We start from the raw sequence: 18,352 nt of genomic DNA, 5'->3' as shown, positions 1-18,352 counted from the left end.
ATTTTTTTTTTGCGTGTTGTGCATTAACTCGTACAGTAATGTATTAGGACAATCCATTAAAACTTTATGGGCTCAACTACTTTTTTAATATCTTAACGTGCTTGACATTGAAAACGTGCTTGATATTGGAAAGGGCTCAAGACAAATTTGCTTTTAGGCTTTTATATCAATGAAAACGCTTGTGTATTGATGAAATATGTACATATGTATATGTGTATTCAATTATTTTCTTTTCTACAATATATACATCCTTCTTTTATACATTCTATTGTAACGTTTTTTGAATATTAGATCTTTAGTCTATCTGAAACAAAGTAAACTTTTTTGGATTATCTTTTGAATTCGAAAACTTCTTCGCTTCAATTTGATTTTCAGAAATTGGCACAAATGAATGAAATTTTTGTGTACCAGGTATTGTTTTTACGTGATTGTATGTGTATAGTTCTTCAAGTTCATTCGTCATTTTTGCATATTGTTCATTTGAAATAAAGCAGAAATTCAATTTTGTTATATGTATGTCTGACTGTTTAACTGCCCAGTCATACAGTTCTCGAGGAGTTGTGATTGCGTTTCCATAATCTTGAGCAAGACTTGCTCGTTTTGCCATTCGCTTGAGAGTACCTCCAACAGCGTCACATGGACCTTTGCCATGTGAAGTTACGAAGAAGTGCCATTCTGCTTCCAATCCATAATTGGACCGAAAACTGCACAAACTGGCAAAATTTTTTTTTTGTTCTTATAATGAGCTGCTGCTCCATCTGACATGAAAGTAAATTTTGAGAAATCAATCGATTGTTTAATGAAATCCAGCAGTTTTGAAATAAATAACTGAACTGCTGTTGTATCGTGTGTAAGTACTTCAGATATTATTATAAAGCTCAAGTTTTCCAACTTATTTTCTTTTCTGTAGTACACTTCAAAGGGGTGAATGGTAGCTTGAGAATTATTCCAATGGTAATCTTGAGCTGAATTTTGAATGATAAATGAATAATTTTCTGAAAAGTCACAAATTGTAATACTTCATCCTGTTTAAGAGATTCTTTTTTATCCCGCAAAAATGAGGATTGTTCTTTATAAATAAAATCATGAGTTATAAGCTTATCAACTTTTTCTACAAAATACGGAACAAACTCGTCAATAGTCTTAGTAATAGTTTCCAAATTGCATCGATCAGTGGTTAGCCATTGTTGAAATAAAACCGATTCTTTATCATTCGCTTCTAATAATGATGTTAGTTCACAATAATACAATTTCAGCAAACAGAATGCTGTTTTAAGCATTCAGATATCAAAACAAGCTGAGAAACAGGTTCTATTCCAGTTGGGATGTAACGCCAAGAAAAAGAAGGCACCCAATCAAACAAAGTTGTAATGCCCATTGAGTGTTATTAAATGGGTATAAGGATTCTTGATACATCCTGTACGAGTTAATGCGCAACACGCTAAAAAAAATAACATGAAAAAGTTTTTGTTAGAAAAACTTTTTTTCCTTAAAAGTGCCCATCTTGTGATGTATGGAGGAAAGTTAGGCAACAATATTGACTTTCTTGGAAAAAAAATTTCAAAACATAAAAAAGTGGGCATTTTCTGTAAATTGACTTTTAATTTTAAAAATATATTTTTTAGCGTGTAAAAATATATTTAGAATTTTTAAAATATTTTTTCATGAAAGCTTGGACAATTCTCTAAAAGTCCCCCATACAACACTTTTCTATAGGTCTTGTCATTTTTGAGCTACATCGGTTTTAAAAAATTTTTCGAAAAAAAGTTAGGCCCTCTTCAAATGTTACTCTTGAAAATTTTCGAAAATTTAAGTATGCAAAGTTGCTTATAACAACCTAGTCTTTATGCCCACCAAGTTTCATTCGATTCTGAGAGGGTGTTGCCAACCACTGGTCGAGTTGGCGCGAAATTCGTCCAATGAATAATGAAAATTTTAAGTTTTTTTTACGCTAACATCTAGCTAGTGATTAGATCTTGTGATCTATTGAATGAAACTGGTAACAATTATGCACAGGCGATAGATATTAGCTTGTGAATGCTGTCATTGTCAATGGTGGTTACGTCGACTATGCGATCATGGGCAGTGTTTTTTTTTCTAAACAATTTCTCAAAAATAATTCATAATGTAATAAATTTCAAATATTCTATAGCTATATATAAATTATCAACATTTTATTTTTCAGAATGTTTCTTTAATCTTACTTACCTTACCTTACCGGTCAGGCTAAGGCCGGGGTGGCCTCTGCTGTACATAGTAGCCGCCTCCATTCCACTCGGTCCATGGCTGTTTGTCTCCAGATCCGCACTCTGCGTAGGGTCCGCAGATCGTCCTCCACTTGGTCGACCCACCTAGCTCGCTGCGCTCCACGTCTTCTTGTACCGGTCGGATGACTCTCGAGAACCATTTTAGTCGGGTTGCTATCCGACATCCTGATGACGTGACCCGCCCACCGTAGCCTCCCGATTTTCGCGGTATGGACGATGGTTGGTTCTCCCAGCAGCTGATGCAGCTCGTGGTTCATTCGCCTTCTCCAAGTCCCGTCTTCCATCTGCACTCCGCCGTAGATGGTACGCAACACCTTCCGTTCGAAAACTCCAAGGGCGCGTTGGTCCTCTGCACGTAGGGTCCATGTTTCGTGCCCATAGAGGACGACCGGTCTAATCAACGTTTTGTAGATGGTTAACTTCGTGTTACGGCGAACTTTATTCGATCGTAGAGTTCTGCGGAGTCCAAAGTAGGCACGATTTCCTGCCACAATGCGCCTCTGAATTTCTCTGCTGGTGTCGTTGTCGTCGGTCACCAGTGAGCCCAAGTACACGAATTCTTCAACCGCCTCGATTTCATCACCGTCGATATGAATTCGGGGTGGCGGGCGCGGTGATTCCTCCCTGGAGCCCTTTGCCATCATGTACTTTGTCTTCGACACATTAATGACTAGTCCGATTCGCCTGGCTTCACTCTTTAGTCGGATGTACGTTTCCGCCATCGTCTCAAATTTACGAGCAATAATATCAATATCATCGGCGAAACCAAGCAGCTGAACGGACTTCGTGAAAATCGTCCCACTCGTGTTAATCCCCGCTCTTCTTATTACACCCTCCAAAGCAATGTTGAACAGCAAGCACGAAAGACCATCACCTTGCCGTAACCCTCTGCGAGATTCGAAGGGACTCGAGAGTGTCCCTGATACTCGAACTACGCACATCACTCGATCCATCGTCGCCTTGATCAACCGTATCAGTTTATCCGGGAATCCGTATTCGTGCATAATCTGCCATAGCTGTTCTCGATCGATTGTATCATACGCCGATTTGAAATCGATGAACAAGTGATGTGTGGGCACGTTGTATTCGCGGCATTTCTGCAACACCTGGCGGATGGCGAACATCTGGTCCGTTGTAGCGCGTTCACCCATGAATCCAGCCTGATATTGCCCCACGAACTCTCTTGCAATCGGTGATAGACGGCGGCATAAAATTTGGGAGAGTATCTTGTAGGCAGCGCTCAGTAGTGTGATCGCGCGGTAGTTTCCGCAATCCAACTTGTCGCCCTTTTTGTAGATGGGACACACGATACCTTCCATCCATTCCTCCGGTAATACTTCTTCCTCCCAAATCTTGGTAATGACCCAGTGTAGTGCTCTCACCAGTGCTTCTCCACCGTATTTTAGAAGCTCGCTTGGTAGTTGATCTGCTCCAGCGGCTTTGTTGTTTTTCAATCGGCCAACCTCCTCCTCAATCTCTTGAAGGTCAGGGGCCGGAAGTCTTTCGTCCTGTGCACATACTCCTAGATCTGTTACCACGCCAGCTTCGGTACTTGCAACGTCGCCATTGAGGTGCTCATCGTAATGCTGCCGCCACCTCTCGACCACCTCACGCTCGCTCGTGAGAATATTCCCGTGATTATCTCGGCACATGTCGGCTTGTGGCACAAAGCCTCTGCGCGAGCGGTTCAGCTTCTCGTAGAACTTTCGTGTGTCCTTAGCGCGGTACAGCTCTTCCATCGCTTCGCGATCTCGTTCTTCCTGCTGGCGCTTCTTCATCCGGAAGACTGAGTTCTGCCTGTTCCGCGCCTGTTTGTAACGTACCTCATTCGCTCTCGTACGGTGTTGCAGCATTCTCGCCCATGCTGCATTCTTCTCGTTTTTCAACTGTTCACATTCGCCGTCGTACCAGTCGTTTCTGTGATTCGGAGTCGCGAAGCCTAGTGCTGTAGCCGAGGTACTACCTATGGCGGATCGGATGTCCCTCCAGCCATCTTCAAGTGTAGCTGCGCCAAGCTGCTCATCCGTTGGTAGGGCCACTGCCAACTGCTGCGCGTAGTTTTGAGCCACTTCTGCGTTACGCAGCTGCTCGATGTTAAGTCGCGGCGTTCGACTTCGACGCGTGGTGATAACTGTCGAAAGTTTTGAGCGCATGCATACAGCTACTAAGTAGTAATCCAAATCTATATTCGCACTGCGGTATGTGCGGACATTGGTTATATCCGAGAAGAATCTACCGTCGATTAGAACGTGGTCGATTTGGTTTTCTGTTTGATGGTCGGGTGATCTCCAGGTGGCTTTGTGAATACCTTTGCGGGGAAGAAGGTGCTTCGGACTACCATACCACGGGAGGCTGCAAAGTTTACACATCGCTGGCCGTTATCATTCGATACGGCGTGCAGGCTATTTCGCCCGATTACCGGTCTGTACATTTCCTCCCTTCCTACCTGCGCGTTCATGTCGCCGACAACGATTTTCACGTCACGCGGCGAGCAACCATCGTATGTTTGCTCTAACTGCGCGTAGAACGCTTCTTTCTCATCATCGGGTCTCCCTTCGTGTGGGCAGTGGACGTTGATGATGCTGTAGTTGAAGAAACGGCCCTTAACTCTCAACATGCACATCCTTGCGTTGATCGGCTGCCACCCGATCACACGTTGTCGCATCTTGCCCAACACTATAAATCCTGTTCCCAGTTCATTGGTGGTGCCACAGCTTTGGTAGAAGGTAGCCGCTCGATGCCCGCTTTTCCACACTTTCTGTCCAGTCCAACAAAGTTCCTGCAACGCCACGATGTCGAAGTTGCGGGGATGTAGTTCGTCATAGATTATCCTGTCACATCCTGCGAAACCTAGTGACTTGCAATTCCATGTTCCAAGTTTCCAATCGTAGTCCTTATTTCGTCGCGTGGGTCTTTGCCGATTGTATCGAGTCGTATTTTCTCCTATGTTATTCGCTATGGGGATTTTTACGGGTGGCTTATTGGGCCTACGCCAACACTCCTGTCTCGCCGGAGGGCCATCGTGCCAGTTCTGTTTAACGTCCCAACCAACACTGGGACGACCACGCTGATGGGGCTACCACCTTGGATCTAGCTGGGCGTGGTGCAGCGTTTCTTACTCAGCCGCTGGATGCCAGAACAGACGCTGTTTGAGCCGCACCTCCTTGGTGAACAGACACTCGGATCGTACCTCCTCAATCTAGCTGAAGTCAGAAGGACAACAGTGCCCAGGCTGCGCTACCAGCTAAGCACACAACTCTTAGCTGGCGGTCTTTGTCATCGTTTGACCCGTGGAAGCATGAGGTAGGAACTTGTGAGGACCAGAGCTATATTGGACGCTCTCCTTATCGACTCACCGTTTTGCAGCCCTTTTCTTTAATCTAAGGCTGTCTAATTTTTGTAAAGATGATTTTATATGAAAAATTCTGAAAACTTCTGCTTTTTTTTGCATAAACAAAAAAAAACAAATTTCGAGAAAGAATAGTGCAATTTCGAAATTGAATTATAGTGCAAAGATTTAGGCTGTTTCATATTTGGGAAAATTAAAATAACATTATGAAGCAAACCTGCAAAATTTAGAAGGATTAGAATATTTCTTCTGATATTTTAAAAAATTAAAGTAATTTTGAAAATTGATATGAAATTGCAAGTAATCCATTGAGAAATTTATTGACAATTTTAAAGATACTACAACACTTTAATGGTCTACGCTAAATTTCGAACTTCCAGAAGACTATTTGATAAAGAAAAAAAATGAATAAGAGAACTGTATCAATGATACGAGATATTTGTAATAGTTCAGAATAGGCACACCTCTAGTTTTTAGTTACTATTAAATTTTGAATTTGAACTGGAGAATCCATCTCCGAAAAACTGTATTATCATACATGCCAAAACGCAATTGCAATTACCATTGTTCGACAGATTAGCGTTTCTTATCGACGATTGTCGTCAATTTCCTTTATCTCGCTCTCTTTTGCAATATCTCTTGTCGAGACCGGTCACCAACAGCGTGGAATAAAAAGTACCGAAATACCGTGTGAAATATACCGTTTTTTGCTAAGTTTAGAATAAATCGGAGTTTTTTGTTAGTTGAGTATTCGCGCGTGTGTTAAAGTTATTTTCACCCGAAAGATAAGCCCGTGATACGATCCCTGATACAACATTTTTGGTGCCGTGACCAGGATCACGGGTGTTGGATTTTCCCTAGAATCACCGCGACGCTCGGACCCAAGCTAACCCCACTTTCTACGGAAGGATTGTTCCAGATAGCAGTACCTGCTCAAAAAGTACAAGGCCTGTTGAAGACAGGCTCCATGTGAGTATCTGTCCAACCGTTCCATATTTCTTTGAGAGGTACTTCCTGGGTCCTTTTTTGCCCCCTTCAGGATTTTAAACGTATTGCTGCTGTTGGTGTTGGGCACGCGGTTGCTATTACTACCGCTGCATTTACTGGCATACCCCATCCCATACCGTGGTACGAAGCTGGTTCCTCATCCCTACCACATACGGAAAAGACGATCATCCATTCCCAAGCACTCGAGCGGATTCGGTGCAACTTTGGTGGCAGTACATCCCATTTCGGTATTCCAACCCATCCTAATCGGCATCCGGGCCGGTGGATAAAACTAGTTCCTGCTTTATATTATGAAACAAGGCCTGTCTTTGGACGGGCACAGGTGAGTGTCAGTCCAAGTACTTACCGTCATCCAAAAGGTGCTTCCTGTGTCTCCTGTCCATTCACAGCTCACGTGGCGGCCTTACCATCACTTCGGCATCATGGCGGAGAAGAAAATGAAATCCAAGGAGCTGAAGCGCAAAAACATCATGGACTCCATCCAACGAATAGACGATTTCCTGGGGAACTTCGATGCAGAGCGTGACCAAAACGAGATAGCGATTCGGTTGAGCAGGCTCGATAAATTGATGGAGGCATTCGAGTCCATCCAGGGCGAATACGAGGCATTCGACGATTCTCCAGAATTTGAGGCGGCAAATACAAAGGTAAGGGCTAAGGTGGAAGAACAATATTTCCGGGTGAAAGGCGGTCTAATGTCGAAGGATACTCCCCCTCCCAACCCAGTGCAACCGTTAATCCAGCAAGTGGCACCCGCCATTGCTCATGTAACCGGAGTGAAACTTCCTACCATCGAACTTCCACGGTTCGACGGCGATTTGAATGATTGGTTAACGTTCCACGACTCGTTTTCCTCCTTAATTCATTCCTCGCCAGAAATACCTTGCGTTCAAAAGTTTCAATACTTGCGATCGGCTTTGCGAGGTGACGCATTAAAGCTGATTGAGTCCCTAACGATTACTGCGAACAATTATGCCATTGCATGGGGGTCGCTGCTTGATCGCTACTCCAATCCTTATCTCCTAAAGAAGAAGCACTTGCAGTCGTTGATGGTCCATACAAAGGTCTCGGGCAAGTCGCCGTCCGCACTTCGGAATGTGGTGGAAGATTTCCAGCGGCATGTAAAGATCCTCAACCAGCTGGGTGAGCCGACAGCGCAGTGGTGCAGTCTTCTTGTTCAGCTACTGTGTGCTCGGATCGATGACAGCACTCTGAAAGAATGGGAAGAATTTGTTTCCGGTAATGAAGATCCAACCTATCAAAACCTAATCCAATTCCTAACTCGGAAGATTCGTACCTTGGAATCGTTACACATTTCGGCTGAGCAATCCTACTCTTCTCCTCAAGCAAAGCACTCTCCCCCTGTCAGGCAATCGAAGCAGCAGTCTACACCTCCGAAGATCAACTCCTTCTCTGCGATGGAACATGCACAACCCAGCTGCTTTGCATGTAGCGATTGTCATCCTCTGGTAAAATGTCCGGTGTTTGAGAAGATGCAGCTGAAGGACCGTCTGAATTTGGTGAACACCAAACGTGTTTGCAGCAACTGCTTCAGGAGCAATCATTTTGCAAGGAACTGCTCCTCCAATTTCTCCTGTCGGCATTGTCAGAAGCGGCATCACACCCTTCTGCATCCAGGTTTTGATTCTCCAGTGGCGGGGAATTCCAGCTCCAGCATCCAATCCAATCGATCGGGCCCATCCTCTGCTAAATCCAGTACTGCGAATGGTGATGTAGCTGCGAACTTGACTGGAGGTGCTAACGCGATATCATCCAACTCGGTCGTTGAACCCCGCGGCGTAAACGTGTTCCTCTCGACCATCGTCGTCAAGGTTGTAGACGGTTATGGGAACGAACATTCGGCACGAGCTTTATTGGACAGCGGATCGCAATGTAGCCTCATGAGCGACCGACTTTGTCAGCAACTTCGTTTGGTTCGGCATCGTATTGAGCAACCTATCCTCGGTGTTGGTGAGTCCCAAATTCGAGCAGTTTGTTCGGTGAATACCGAAGTTCGATCGAGATTCGGAGAATTTTCCATCCCTCTCAACTGCCTGGTGCTCAAGAAATTGACCTCCGATCTACCTGCTGTGATGATCCCAATATCCAACTGGAGTATCCCCAAGCATATAACTCTCGCTGATCCAGAGTTCAATGTGCCCCGCAAGGTGGATCTCATCATTGGTGCGGAACATTTTTATGCGATCCTACAGGGTGGCCGGTTGCAACTAGGTCCGCAAGCACCAACCCTCGTCGAGAGTAGATTTGGCTGGTTTGTTTCGGGAAAGGTTTCCTACGCGTCAATCCCCCAAGCCTTGGTATGCTGTACGTCCACCCTAGAGTCACTGAACCAGAATATCGAGAAATTCTGGAAACTAGAGGAATTAGACAAACCCCTTCCTTCACCCACCGAGCAACGTTGTGAGAATTTCTACAAGGAAACAGTTTCGAGGAAAGCAGATGGTAGATATGTCGTCAAATACCCCAAGAAGGACAATTTCCAAACTATCATCGGGGAATCGTTTCTTACTTCCAAGCGGCGACTAGAAGGTTTGGAACGAAGGCTAGATAGTAATCCCATCCTGAAGGAGAGGTACCATGCATTCATCGCTGAATTTATTGAGCTGGGGCATATGCGGGAGGTACCTGATGGCGAACCAGAACCACCCACTGCTTGCTACATTCCTCATCATGCGGTTCAGAAGGAATCCAGTTCGACGACCAAGGTGCGGAGCGTTTTCGATGCATCCGCTAAAACGAGCTCGGGGTTCTCCTTAAACGATGCACTACTCGTCGGTCCGGTCATCCAGGATGAACTGCTGGACATCGTCATCCGTCTCCGTAGGCACAAGGTCGTTCTGCTGGCCGATATTGAGAAAATGTACCGGCAGGTAGAAATCCATCCCGACGATCGTCCTCTGCAGCGTGTGTTGTGGCGGTTCAACAAAAGCGATCCGATTACCAAATACGAGATGACCAGAGTGACCTACGGACTATCCCCATCATCGTTTCTCGCAACACGAACACTACTTCAACTTGCCGAAGATGAAGGCGATTCGTTTCCCCTCGCATCGTCGGCACTCAAGCAAGATTTCTACATGGATGATTTTATTCGCAGCGAAGAGACTATCTGCAAGGCAACCCAACTAAGGAAGGAGATGGATGAATTGCTGAGCCGTGGTTGTTTCCCCCTAAGAAAGTGGTGCTCAAATTGTCCAGAGGTTTTAGAAGGAGTCCCACCTGAGAATCTGGCCAACCCATCCAGCCCAACATTTGATCCGGACGAAGCGATAAAGGCTTTGGGAATTTCTTGGGAACCTGCGACGGACCAATTTCGCTTCATCGTTGGCCCTTTTTCGGTAGATAAACCTATCACCAAAAGTAAAATTTTGTCCGTTATTGCCCAGCTTTATGATCCCTTGGGTCTGATCGCGCCCGTAGTGGTAAGCGCCAAAATTTTGATGCAACTACTGTGGACAATCTCCATCGATTGGAATGACGAAGTACCTGTGGAGATCCGAACTATTTGGGAACGTTTTGTGGAGGATTTGGCCCTACTATCCGAGTTCCGAATCCACCGATTAGCCTTTGACATGGGGGAAGTGCAACTGCATTGCTTCACCGATGCATCGGAGTCAGCGTATGGGACCTGTGTCTACGCTCGGACCGTGAAACCCAATGGCGAAGTGATGGTGATGTTACTCGCATCCAAATCACGCGTAGCACCTTTGAAGAAGTGCAGCATACCGAGACTGGAATTATGTGGCGCGCAACTAGGAGCTCAATTGTCGTCGAGAGTTGTCACAGCACTGAAAATGGAATCCGTACGCATCATCTACTGGACCGATTCGACGGTGGTACTACACTGGCTTCGTTCACCACCACAGACCTGGAAAACCTTCGTGTCGAATCGAGTAGCGGATATTCACACCATAACGAACAGTTCGATGTGGCATCATGTACCCGGAGTAGACAACCCTGCCGATTTGGTGTCCCGTGGAATGGCCGTCCCGCAGTTTTTGAGCAGCAGTAAATGGATCCATGGACCGGATTGGTTGGGAGAGGGGGAGGAAACCTGGCCGAAGCTTGCAATACCGCAAACAACACTCGCCGATGTAGAGGATGAGCGCAAGACAACCACACTGTTGACCCAAAATCTACCACCACTCAACCCTTTATTTGCCCGTTCGTCATCGTTCGATCGACTGCTACGAACAACTGCTTATTGTTTGCGCTTTGCTCACCATACCAGGAAAGAAGCAAAACAAACAACTATCACCCTCAATCCAAACGAACTCGATTCTGCCAGAGATCGTTTGGTAATGCTTGTTCAAGCCGAATGCTTCAAGGCAGAGATTCTTCTGCTCAAAAGAGGAAAGCCAGTTGCCAACAATTCCAGCCTCAAACTGTTAAACCCTTTTCTGGACTCCTCGGGTATAATTCGAGTCGGTGGCCGGCTGAAACTATCGACTGAATCGTACACCACCAAACACCAAATTTTGCTACCTGGCTTCCACAAATTCACCAGGTTATTGTTGATGTCATACCATCGCAAATTGATACATGGAGGAGTATCGCTTACGCTCGGCACCGTTCGTAATGAGTACTGGCCTACGAACGGAAGAAGAGCAGTGCGCAGCGTGATTCGTACCTGCTATCGATGTACGCGTGCAAACCCTCGTCCATTGCAGCAGCCCGTTGGTCAACTTCCCCTTACCCGAGTCACCCCAAGTCGCCCCTTTGCTTCCACCGGAATTGACTACTGTGGACCTGTATTTGTAAAAACCGCCTACCGCAAGTCCACCCCCACCAAAGCCTATATTGCCCTCTTTGTGTGCTTCAGCACTAAAGCTGTACACCTTGAGCTAGTCGGTGATCTATCGACAGCCTCATTCCTCTCAGCTCTCCAACGTTTTGTAGCTAGACGAGGTAAGCCCGAACATATCTACTCAGACAATGCCACTAATTTTGTCGGGGCAAAAAATGAGTTACATGCCTTATATCGAATGCTCTCAAATACCACCGAAACCGATCGCATCTCGTCCGCTCTCGCCACCGATGGTATACAGTGGCATCTAATCCCACCTCGGGCTCCCAACTTCGGCGGCCTTTGGGAAGCCGGGGTGAAGGTTGCGAAAAAGCACCTACTTCGTCAGTTGGGCAACTCACCCTTGTTGCACGAAGACCTAGTGACGATCCTAGCGATGATCGAAAGCGCAATGAACTCGAGGCCGTTGGCCCCGCTTTCAGAGGACCCAAACGATTTTCAAGCCATCACGCCAAGTCATTTTTTGATTGGCTCTTCCCAGCAAGCCCTACCACACCCGGATATGAAGGAGGTTTCCGGAAACCGGCTACGAAACCGGTACGACGTCATCCAGCAGAAACAGCAGCTTTTCTGGTACCACTGGCGGACGGAGTACCTGAAGGAACTTCAACGTCTGTCCACCAGCAACCCAAAGCGAGCCAATCTGAAGGTTGGCCAAGTGATGATCCTGCAAGACAGCTGCCTGCCACCCGTACGCTGGCCCCTCGTTCGCATAGTGGAACTGCATCCAGGACAAGATGGCGTGACGCGTGTGGTGACAGTTCGCACTCCAACCGGTGCGATAATGAAGCGAGCAGTGACGAAGCTGTGTCCGTTACCCACAACGGATGAAGAAGAGACCACCTATGCAGACGAATCTCCGACCGCTTCCGGTTCAGGTGACTTCATTTGATCACGAAGCAGCAGTGAGTAATATAGGAATTTAAAGGCTATGAACTCCTAGATAAGTTTTGCAGTGAAATGTTGCATTTCAGGTGGCCGGCATATGTAATAGTTCAGAATAGGCACACCTCTAGTTTTTAGTTACTATTAAATTTTGAATTTGAACTGGAGAATCCATCTCCGAAAAACTGTATTATCATACATGCCAAAACGCAATTGCAATTACCATTGTTCGACAGATTAGCGTTTCTTATCGACGATTGTCGTCAATTTCCTTTATCTCGCTCTCTTTTGCAATATCTCTTGTCGAGACCGGTCACCAACAGCGTGGAATAAAAAGTACCGAAATACCGTGTGAAATATACCGTTTTTTTGCTAAGTTTAGAATAAATCGGAGTTTTTTGTTAGTTGAGTATTCGCGCGTGTGTTAAAGTTATTTTCACCCGAAAGATAAGCCCGTGATACGATCCCTGATACAACAATATTGTTTTATTCGTTTCCAAACGAGATGTTGTTTGTATTGTTTGTTGATATTGTTGTATTATGAGAGTTGTTTTATTTTTAGATTACTCTTGTCCACGTGGACATTTGACAGACCCCCACCCCCCTCTCCATGGACAAGCGTGGACTTTTCTTGAACCCCCTCCCCCCTCCAAGTTGTCCGCGTGGTATATGGACGGCCCCTAATGGGTTAAGCCCTCCCATCGCGTCAAGATTGAATATCCAGGGGGAGGGATAATCGAGAAGAATTTCTATTTCATATTTCTTTAAAAAAAAATATGTACAATTACTTCGAAACAAATGCAAAACATCGGCAATCTTTATTTTGTCGATCATTGAAAGTGTTTTGTGCTTGCTTTTGGTCCGGGTGGTTTCATAAACATCTATATTTTCACTTAACCGACTGAAAATGGGTGAAAATAATTATTTCTCGCATTGGCCATATATGTATCTTGCAAAACGTTTCAGTTTTGCTCTAAATGTAAAACAAATTGATTTTTTTTTCCTTTTTGCTTCCAACCTAAACATGATTTAAAAAAAACAATGCGCACGTCCCTTGTGCTGCTGTCACTTCACCCAACTAGCGAATCGAATTCGTTGGTTGGGTGGAGGTTGTGGCTCAACGAGCGGGTTCCGACTGTAAAACTGCCATAAAACTTGAATTTGTCTTATTTTACTTTTAATAAAAGACAGTATAATAAGTGACAAAACTAATTCATGACTACTTGCAAGTCTTCACAAGAGTTGCGTTCTGCCACAATCAATAATGGTAAGCAAAGGAGTCCAGCCATTAGTCCGAATACTGTTTAATCGTACGCCATTTGACCGAATGCTAACTGGTCGAGTGGGTCGTTTGGTCGGAATATGTTCAGAAGATTCAGTGATACTTTTTGAAATTCTAGCCGGCAATATGATTATCAGAAACATATCCTGCTTTTAATCATAGACATACCATTCATTCTAGTTTTAGCATTGGGAACTAGTTGGCGTTGAAACTACCAATATTTTACCAGAGGTTCTTTTTATTTTTTTTAAGCATTACTTGTTCTTTAGATTTATACTAATAAGGAGAACAGTGGCATAATCAATTAAGTTTGTTAGTTCTCCTTCGGCCAAACGGCGTTCAAGCTAACTGCAATTCAGTTAGCCCGTGTAGTTGCCGGCTTAGAATAGCACTACGGACTACCTGTTCCGGAGATAAAAGCCCACCAAACAGGTAACCCCAATCCAAGGTGTCAGGCGACCCGTGTTGATGGATGAATGCTGCTGTTTTATGTTCTCTCAGGGGTGGCGGCGAAACAAATAAATCCAACGAATCAGGGGTGGCGGCGCATGCGGCGGCATCTCATCACAATATAAATTGGAAAAATGCGAAGCTGATTAAACCGGTCAGAAAGGCTTCGCATTTAAACGCCTGGGAATCAATGTTCATCACCAACACTGAGGAACCATTGATGAACGAAGACGAACCCCCAATCACATCGTGCCTCTTCGATCTCGCTGACACCACCATCAAATAAAACATTTCTCTTCTGCGGACGAGTACGAACATCGTACGACAGCGTAACCAGTCGGACATTGTCCCGAAGATGGGCAACATCGCGCCCGAAACCGGTCGACAGAAAAGGTAATTTTTTAAATCCTTGGCGATTGTAAGAACGATAAGTGTTATGTCTTGTCTCGCGTCGCGTCTTGTGAATGTCAGTTTGTTCTTACGTTACGCAAAACATAAAAATGAGTGTTGAAACGAAGCAATATTTTCAAAATCGATTTTCATACAGAGTTAGAGGAAGGATCGAGATATCTCCTGAATTTTTTTCTCAGGCGAAAAACTTTTACCAAATGTTTTTTGAAAATATTTTTTTGAAATTTAATTCAAAAATGGTTTCTTTAAAACTGAAAAACATTTTCCACCTCAGGAGATACCTTGAAAAATGTAGACAGCTCTACGATCTCTCAGGCCTATGTGTCACGGGAATTTGGGTGTTGTTAGTGGAAGGGTAAACTCCAAAGGATACGCTTGGTCAACGTTCAGGCACACCATTGTTAGACAGCTTTGAATCAGTTGTCTGCCCAATTCATCCTGGTTTCCTCGTCATCTTGATGGCATTTGGTTGAATTACTAGATTCTTCGGTTGCTAATCGCCATTTTGCCGTGGTTAAAAATTAACTGAGTCATGGCCAAAAAACGACCCATGCTAAAAAGAATCGGGTGAACCGCATTATAAGTAAGTCATTAAAAAAGTTGAGTTTTGGGTAAAATCCCAAAAGAAAGGGCTTATCCCGGAACGTAAACATTGAGAAAAATCGATGCAAACATTTTCCATCTCATTTTCTATTCGTATTTCTCAGTTTGATGATTTTTCAACATGTTCTCCGTTCTGACGATACAAGATTAGATGTATCTATGCATCAATAATCAAAATTGCATTGAAATGTATCAACAAAATAAGAAAAATGATAGATAAACATGTTAAGCTAATTTGAAATGTTTCACCCAGTGTCAGCCTTATTGGGAGCCTTCTGAATTTTTTTTAGGGTGGTTCGGCCCCCAGGTGAGCCCGTTGTTGCCATTGAATCAAGGCTCGGTCCATTTTGAGAGAGAGAGAGAGAGAGAGAATTCTCTCTCTCGGCGCTAGGAAAAATTTCGGTTGTCGGCCCTTTAACGCGAGAACTCAGAAGAGTTCCGTTGGTAGTGATCTGAAGTGCGGGTCCAAGTCAAGCCGATGCTTATATTATTGTCGTAATGATATTGATAGGCCTACAACGATAGTAATGGTGGTGCAATATCAGTAGACAACTGACAAAACTGATATTGCACAGCTCTAGCTTTCATTTCGATGATGTTTATATCATTACTAGCTTTTTCACATGACTGTTCAAAACCAGGATAAAACATGAATCATCAAGGCGTTCTGATTACTACTTGGGATTCTTAGTTGGCCCAGGATCGTGTAACAATTGAAGTAAGGTACACCGGGGCAAGTTGAAACAGCGAGGTAATATGATGTTACTGAATCATTATAAACAATTTGAATGCCGTAACACATAGTTTTTTAATCAAACAATCTTTTAGAATATTTTTTTAAATTGTGTTGAAATCCTTTTCAAAACTTCGCGTTTCATCTTGCTCCACCCGTTTCAACTTGCCCCGGTGTACCTTGTGTATCATTCGATTCCCGGGCAAACAGTATCTTTGTAATTTACCCTTCAAATATCAGTAGCTCGGCTCCTGAGGTACGTTCTTCTCTATTTGGGAAATTTGTGCCAAAAACCCTTGTATATACTGGTCTATAACGGTGGTTGAGCTCATAAAACATTAGATGTTGAGAAGCAGGCTCTGCATTAGTTGGGACATTCAGAAGTGAAGAAAAATTGGCATCCTATTTGTAAATACCGCTTACACTAATTATGCGCAAAAGGGCGTCGCCATTCGCCACCGCCGCAGTGTCTATATTTTAATGACGGAAACGCACCCCCTACCAATTTCCGTTTTTTTTGCCACCACACACACACCCAAAGGCAGCTTACAACTCTTCGTCGACTTTCAAGGAATTCACTATTCACCCTCTCTGGAGTGCGAACAAGCACAGCAAAGTCTGTCTATGATTTCAGCCCAAAGAGCGACGTCCCCTACTATTTCGCCCGCCGTCGCGTCATCGTCGCGGAATTGCTCGCGACTCATTACGAAACGCGAACCTAGACCGACCGATTCACGCCACGTGAAAATCCGGTGGGCGCCGTACAGGAAAACAGTCAGCCCCGGAACCGGAATGTGCATGTCATTGATCGCGGTCGATTTGGCGGCTCTTGTTGGTAATCAAATGCAGAATGAAGTCAAAATCGATGCAACGAATCACATGGAAGAAAAGGGGGAAACGAGCCGTCAAATCAAGTGCTGTAGAGTCCTGTGGTGTTGTCGAAGGGGTGTTCACGGTTCCGCCCCACAGGAATAGAAATACACTTGTTACGACGGAAATATCCTTGCACGGTTAGTGCCGGTTGCTCTAGATAGGGTGCATCATTTTTTCGTTTGTTTTTTTTTTCTCGGTAAAACATTAAACCGTCGCAGTGAGATTAACTATTGCATCTGTTATGAAGACATCGTGCAATTCTCAAGGAAATCCCCATGAAAGTTTAAAATTTGTTAACATGCTTTTTATTCAAAACTGTTTGACGTTCCTGCGAATAGCAAAACAATATCGAAACAAAACCAACGTCAATAAATTGATTCTTGTGAATAGCCAGTCGCTGATCCCACGCCAACAACGTTCATAACGTGAAGGTCTCCTAAATTTTCCCAAAAGTATCTGAAAGCAGAATCGCTAGCAAACGCCCTTTCAAAACAACCGATCCTTTTGTTTGCCCGTGATAACAATCCATTTGTTTACTAAACAATACGAAATTATCCCCAAACAACGCCTACCAGCCATTCTCAATCAGGCCTTGCAGCGCTGCGGTAAGTAACATGCGTAGCATTTTTAGAGTCAAACAAAAAAACTCCAGTGTCAACAATCAGATCCGATGACGGAGCGCGATCCCCACCAGGGCCATCACCGGCGAATGGTTTGCAAAGGTGTGTTCTTCTTCCCCAAAGCCGCGTCTCGTGTACGCGCACTTGAAGAAGATACCCATCCAGGCGTGTAATTTGACGGTAAGGTTTTCAACCGTCGATTGTCTGGAACCGGGGTGGTCCTGCTGCGACGTTCATTGTTCTCGCTAAGATCGTTTTGGACACGGATCCCAGTCGTCGTCCATTATTGGACTGCTACAAAGGGCGCATTAGAAGAGCACGCACAACGAAAAAGAAACGGAAAAATTTACGCCTTTTCCCGATAGAAGCACTGCGGGGCGCGCGCGTGCTTTTGATCACGACGAAGGCCCCTCCAACAATTTTGAGGCACCCGGCAACATGAGCAAGATATTCGAAGAGCGAAAGAACAACAAACTTTTGTTAGATAAACAAATCATAGCACCGACCGACGACCGATCGATCGATCGGGTGGGGTCCAGGGTGGAAGAATTCGAGTGATGGAGGAGGGACACGCGTGCTCTGCTAGATGTGTGTAGACGAAAGAGAAACACCCGTTCGCACGATCCAGGCCAGAGGAAGGTGTCCATCATGCGAGGTTCTCAAATGACGTTCTTCTATTGAGAAGAACTAGAAACTGTAGTTCTATGTTGTAGTAGCAGTTTCATTTTTATCAACAGTTGTAATTCTCTAGAGATCGAGGTTTGTGGCGTAGCTGATCGCCCGCTCATGTTATAAAAGAATGACCGTGGGTTTTAGACTCCCGGCTTGGTGGTCTACTGGCTACTGCTTCTGATTCGTATGCAGAAGATCCTTTGTTCAATCCCTGGCCCGTCCCTTTCCTCCTACTTTGTATCTTTCTATATACTTTCTCACTCTACATATACAACTCATGTATATGCATATGTTCATAGCCATCGCTAGAACAGAAACGGGTGGAAAAAGCCGTTTCCCTTCCTTCCAACTTTCACAGCACAGTGTCAATC

General features: G+C 44.7%; 2 protein-coding genes across 2 annotated transcripts in view; one reads left to right on the top strand and one right to left on the bottom strand.

The window, feature by feature from the left end:
* The window catches only part of LOC109431991 (failed axon connections), a 35,585-nt gene extending 28,720 nt beyond the window's left edge, over positions 1 to 6,865 (bottom strand). Inside the window, exon 1 of the mRNA XM_062857834.1 lies at positions 6,778 to 6,865. Coding sequence (XP_062713818.1) covers positions 6,778 to 6,865 — 88 coding nt within the window. The remainder of the gene's footprint in view (positions 1 to 6,777) is intronic.
* Positions 6,866 to 7,046: 181 nt separating this feature from the next.
* On the top strand, positions 7,047 to 12,344 carry LOC115255489 (uncharacterized). The gene has a single exon (XM_062857833.1). The coding sequence runs from the start codon at positions 7,047 to 7,049 to the stop codon at positions 12,342 to 12,344; it is 5,298 nt and encodes a 1,765-aa protein (XP_062713817.1).
* The last annotated feature ends 6,008 nt before the right edge of the window (positions 12,345 to 18,352 follow it).

Source organism: Aedes albopictus, chromosome 3 (genome assembly GCF_035046485.1).
Source record: "Aedes albopictus strain Foshan chromosome 3, AalbF5, whole genome shotgun sequence".
Lineage (NCBI taxonomy): Eukaryota > Metazoa > Arthropoda > Insecta > Diptera > Culicidae > Aedes > Aedes albopictus.
This window is presented reverse-complemented; position numbering and strand designations above follow the sequence as displayed.

Bases quoted from the DNA above. Each gene is read 5' to 3' on its own strand.
- LOC115255489 (XM_062857833.1), top strand. From the start codon at position 7,047: ATGGCGGAGAAGAAAATGAAATCCAAGGAGCTGAAGCGCAAAAACATC.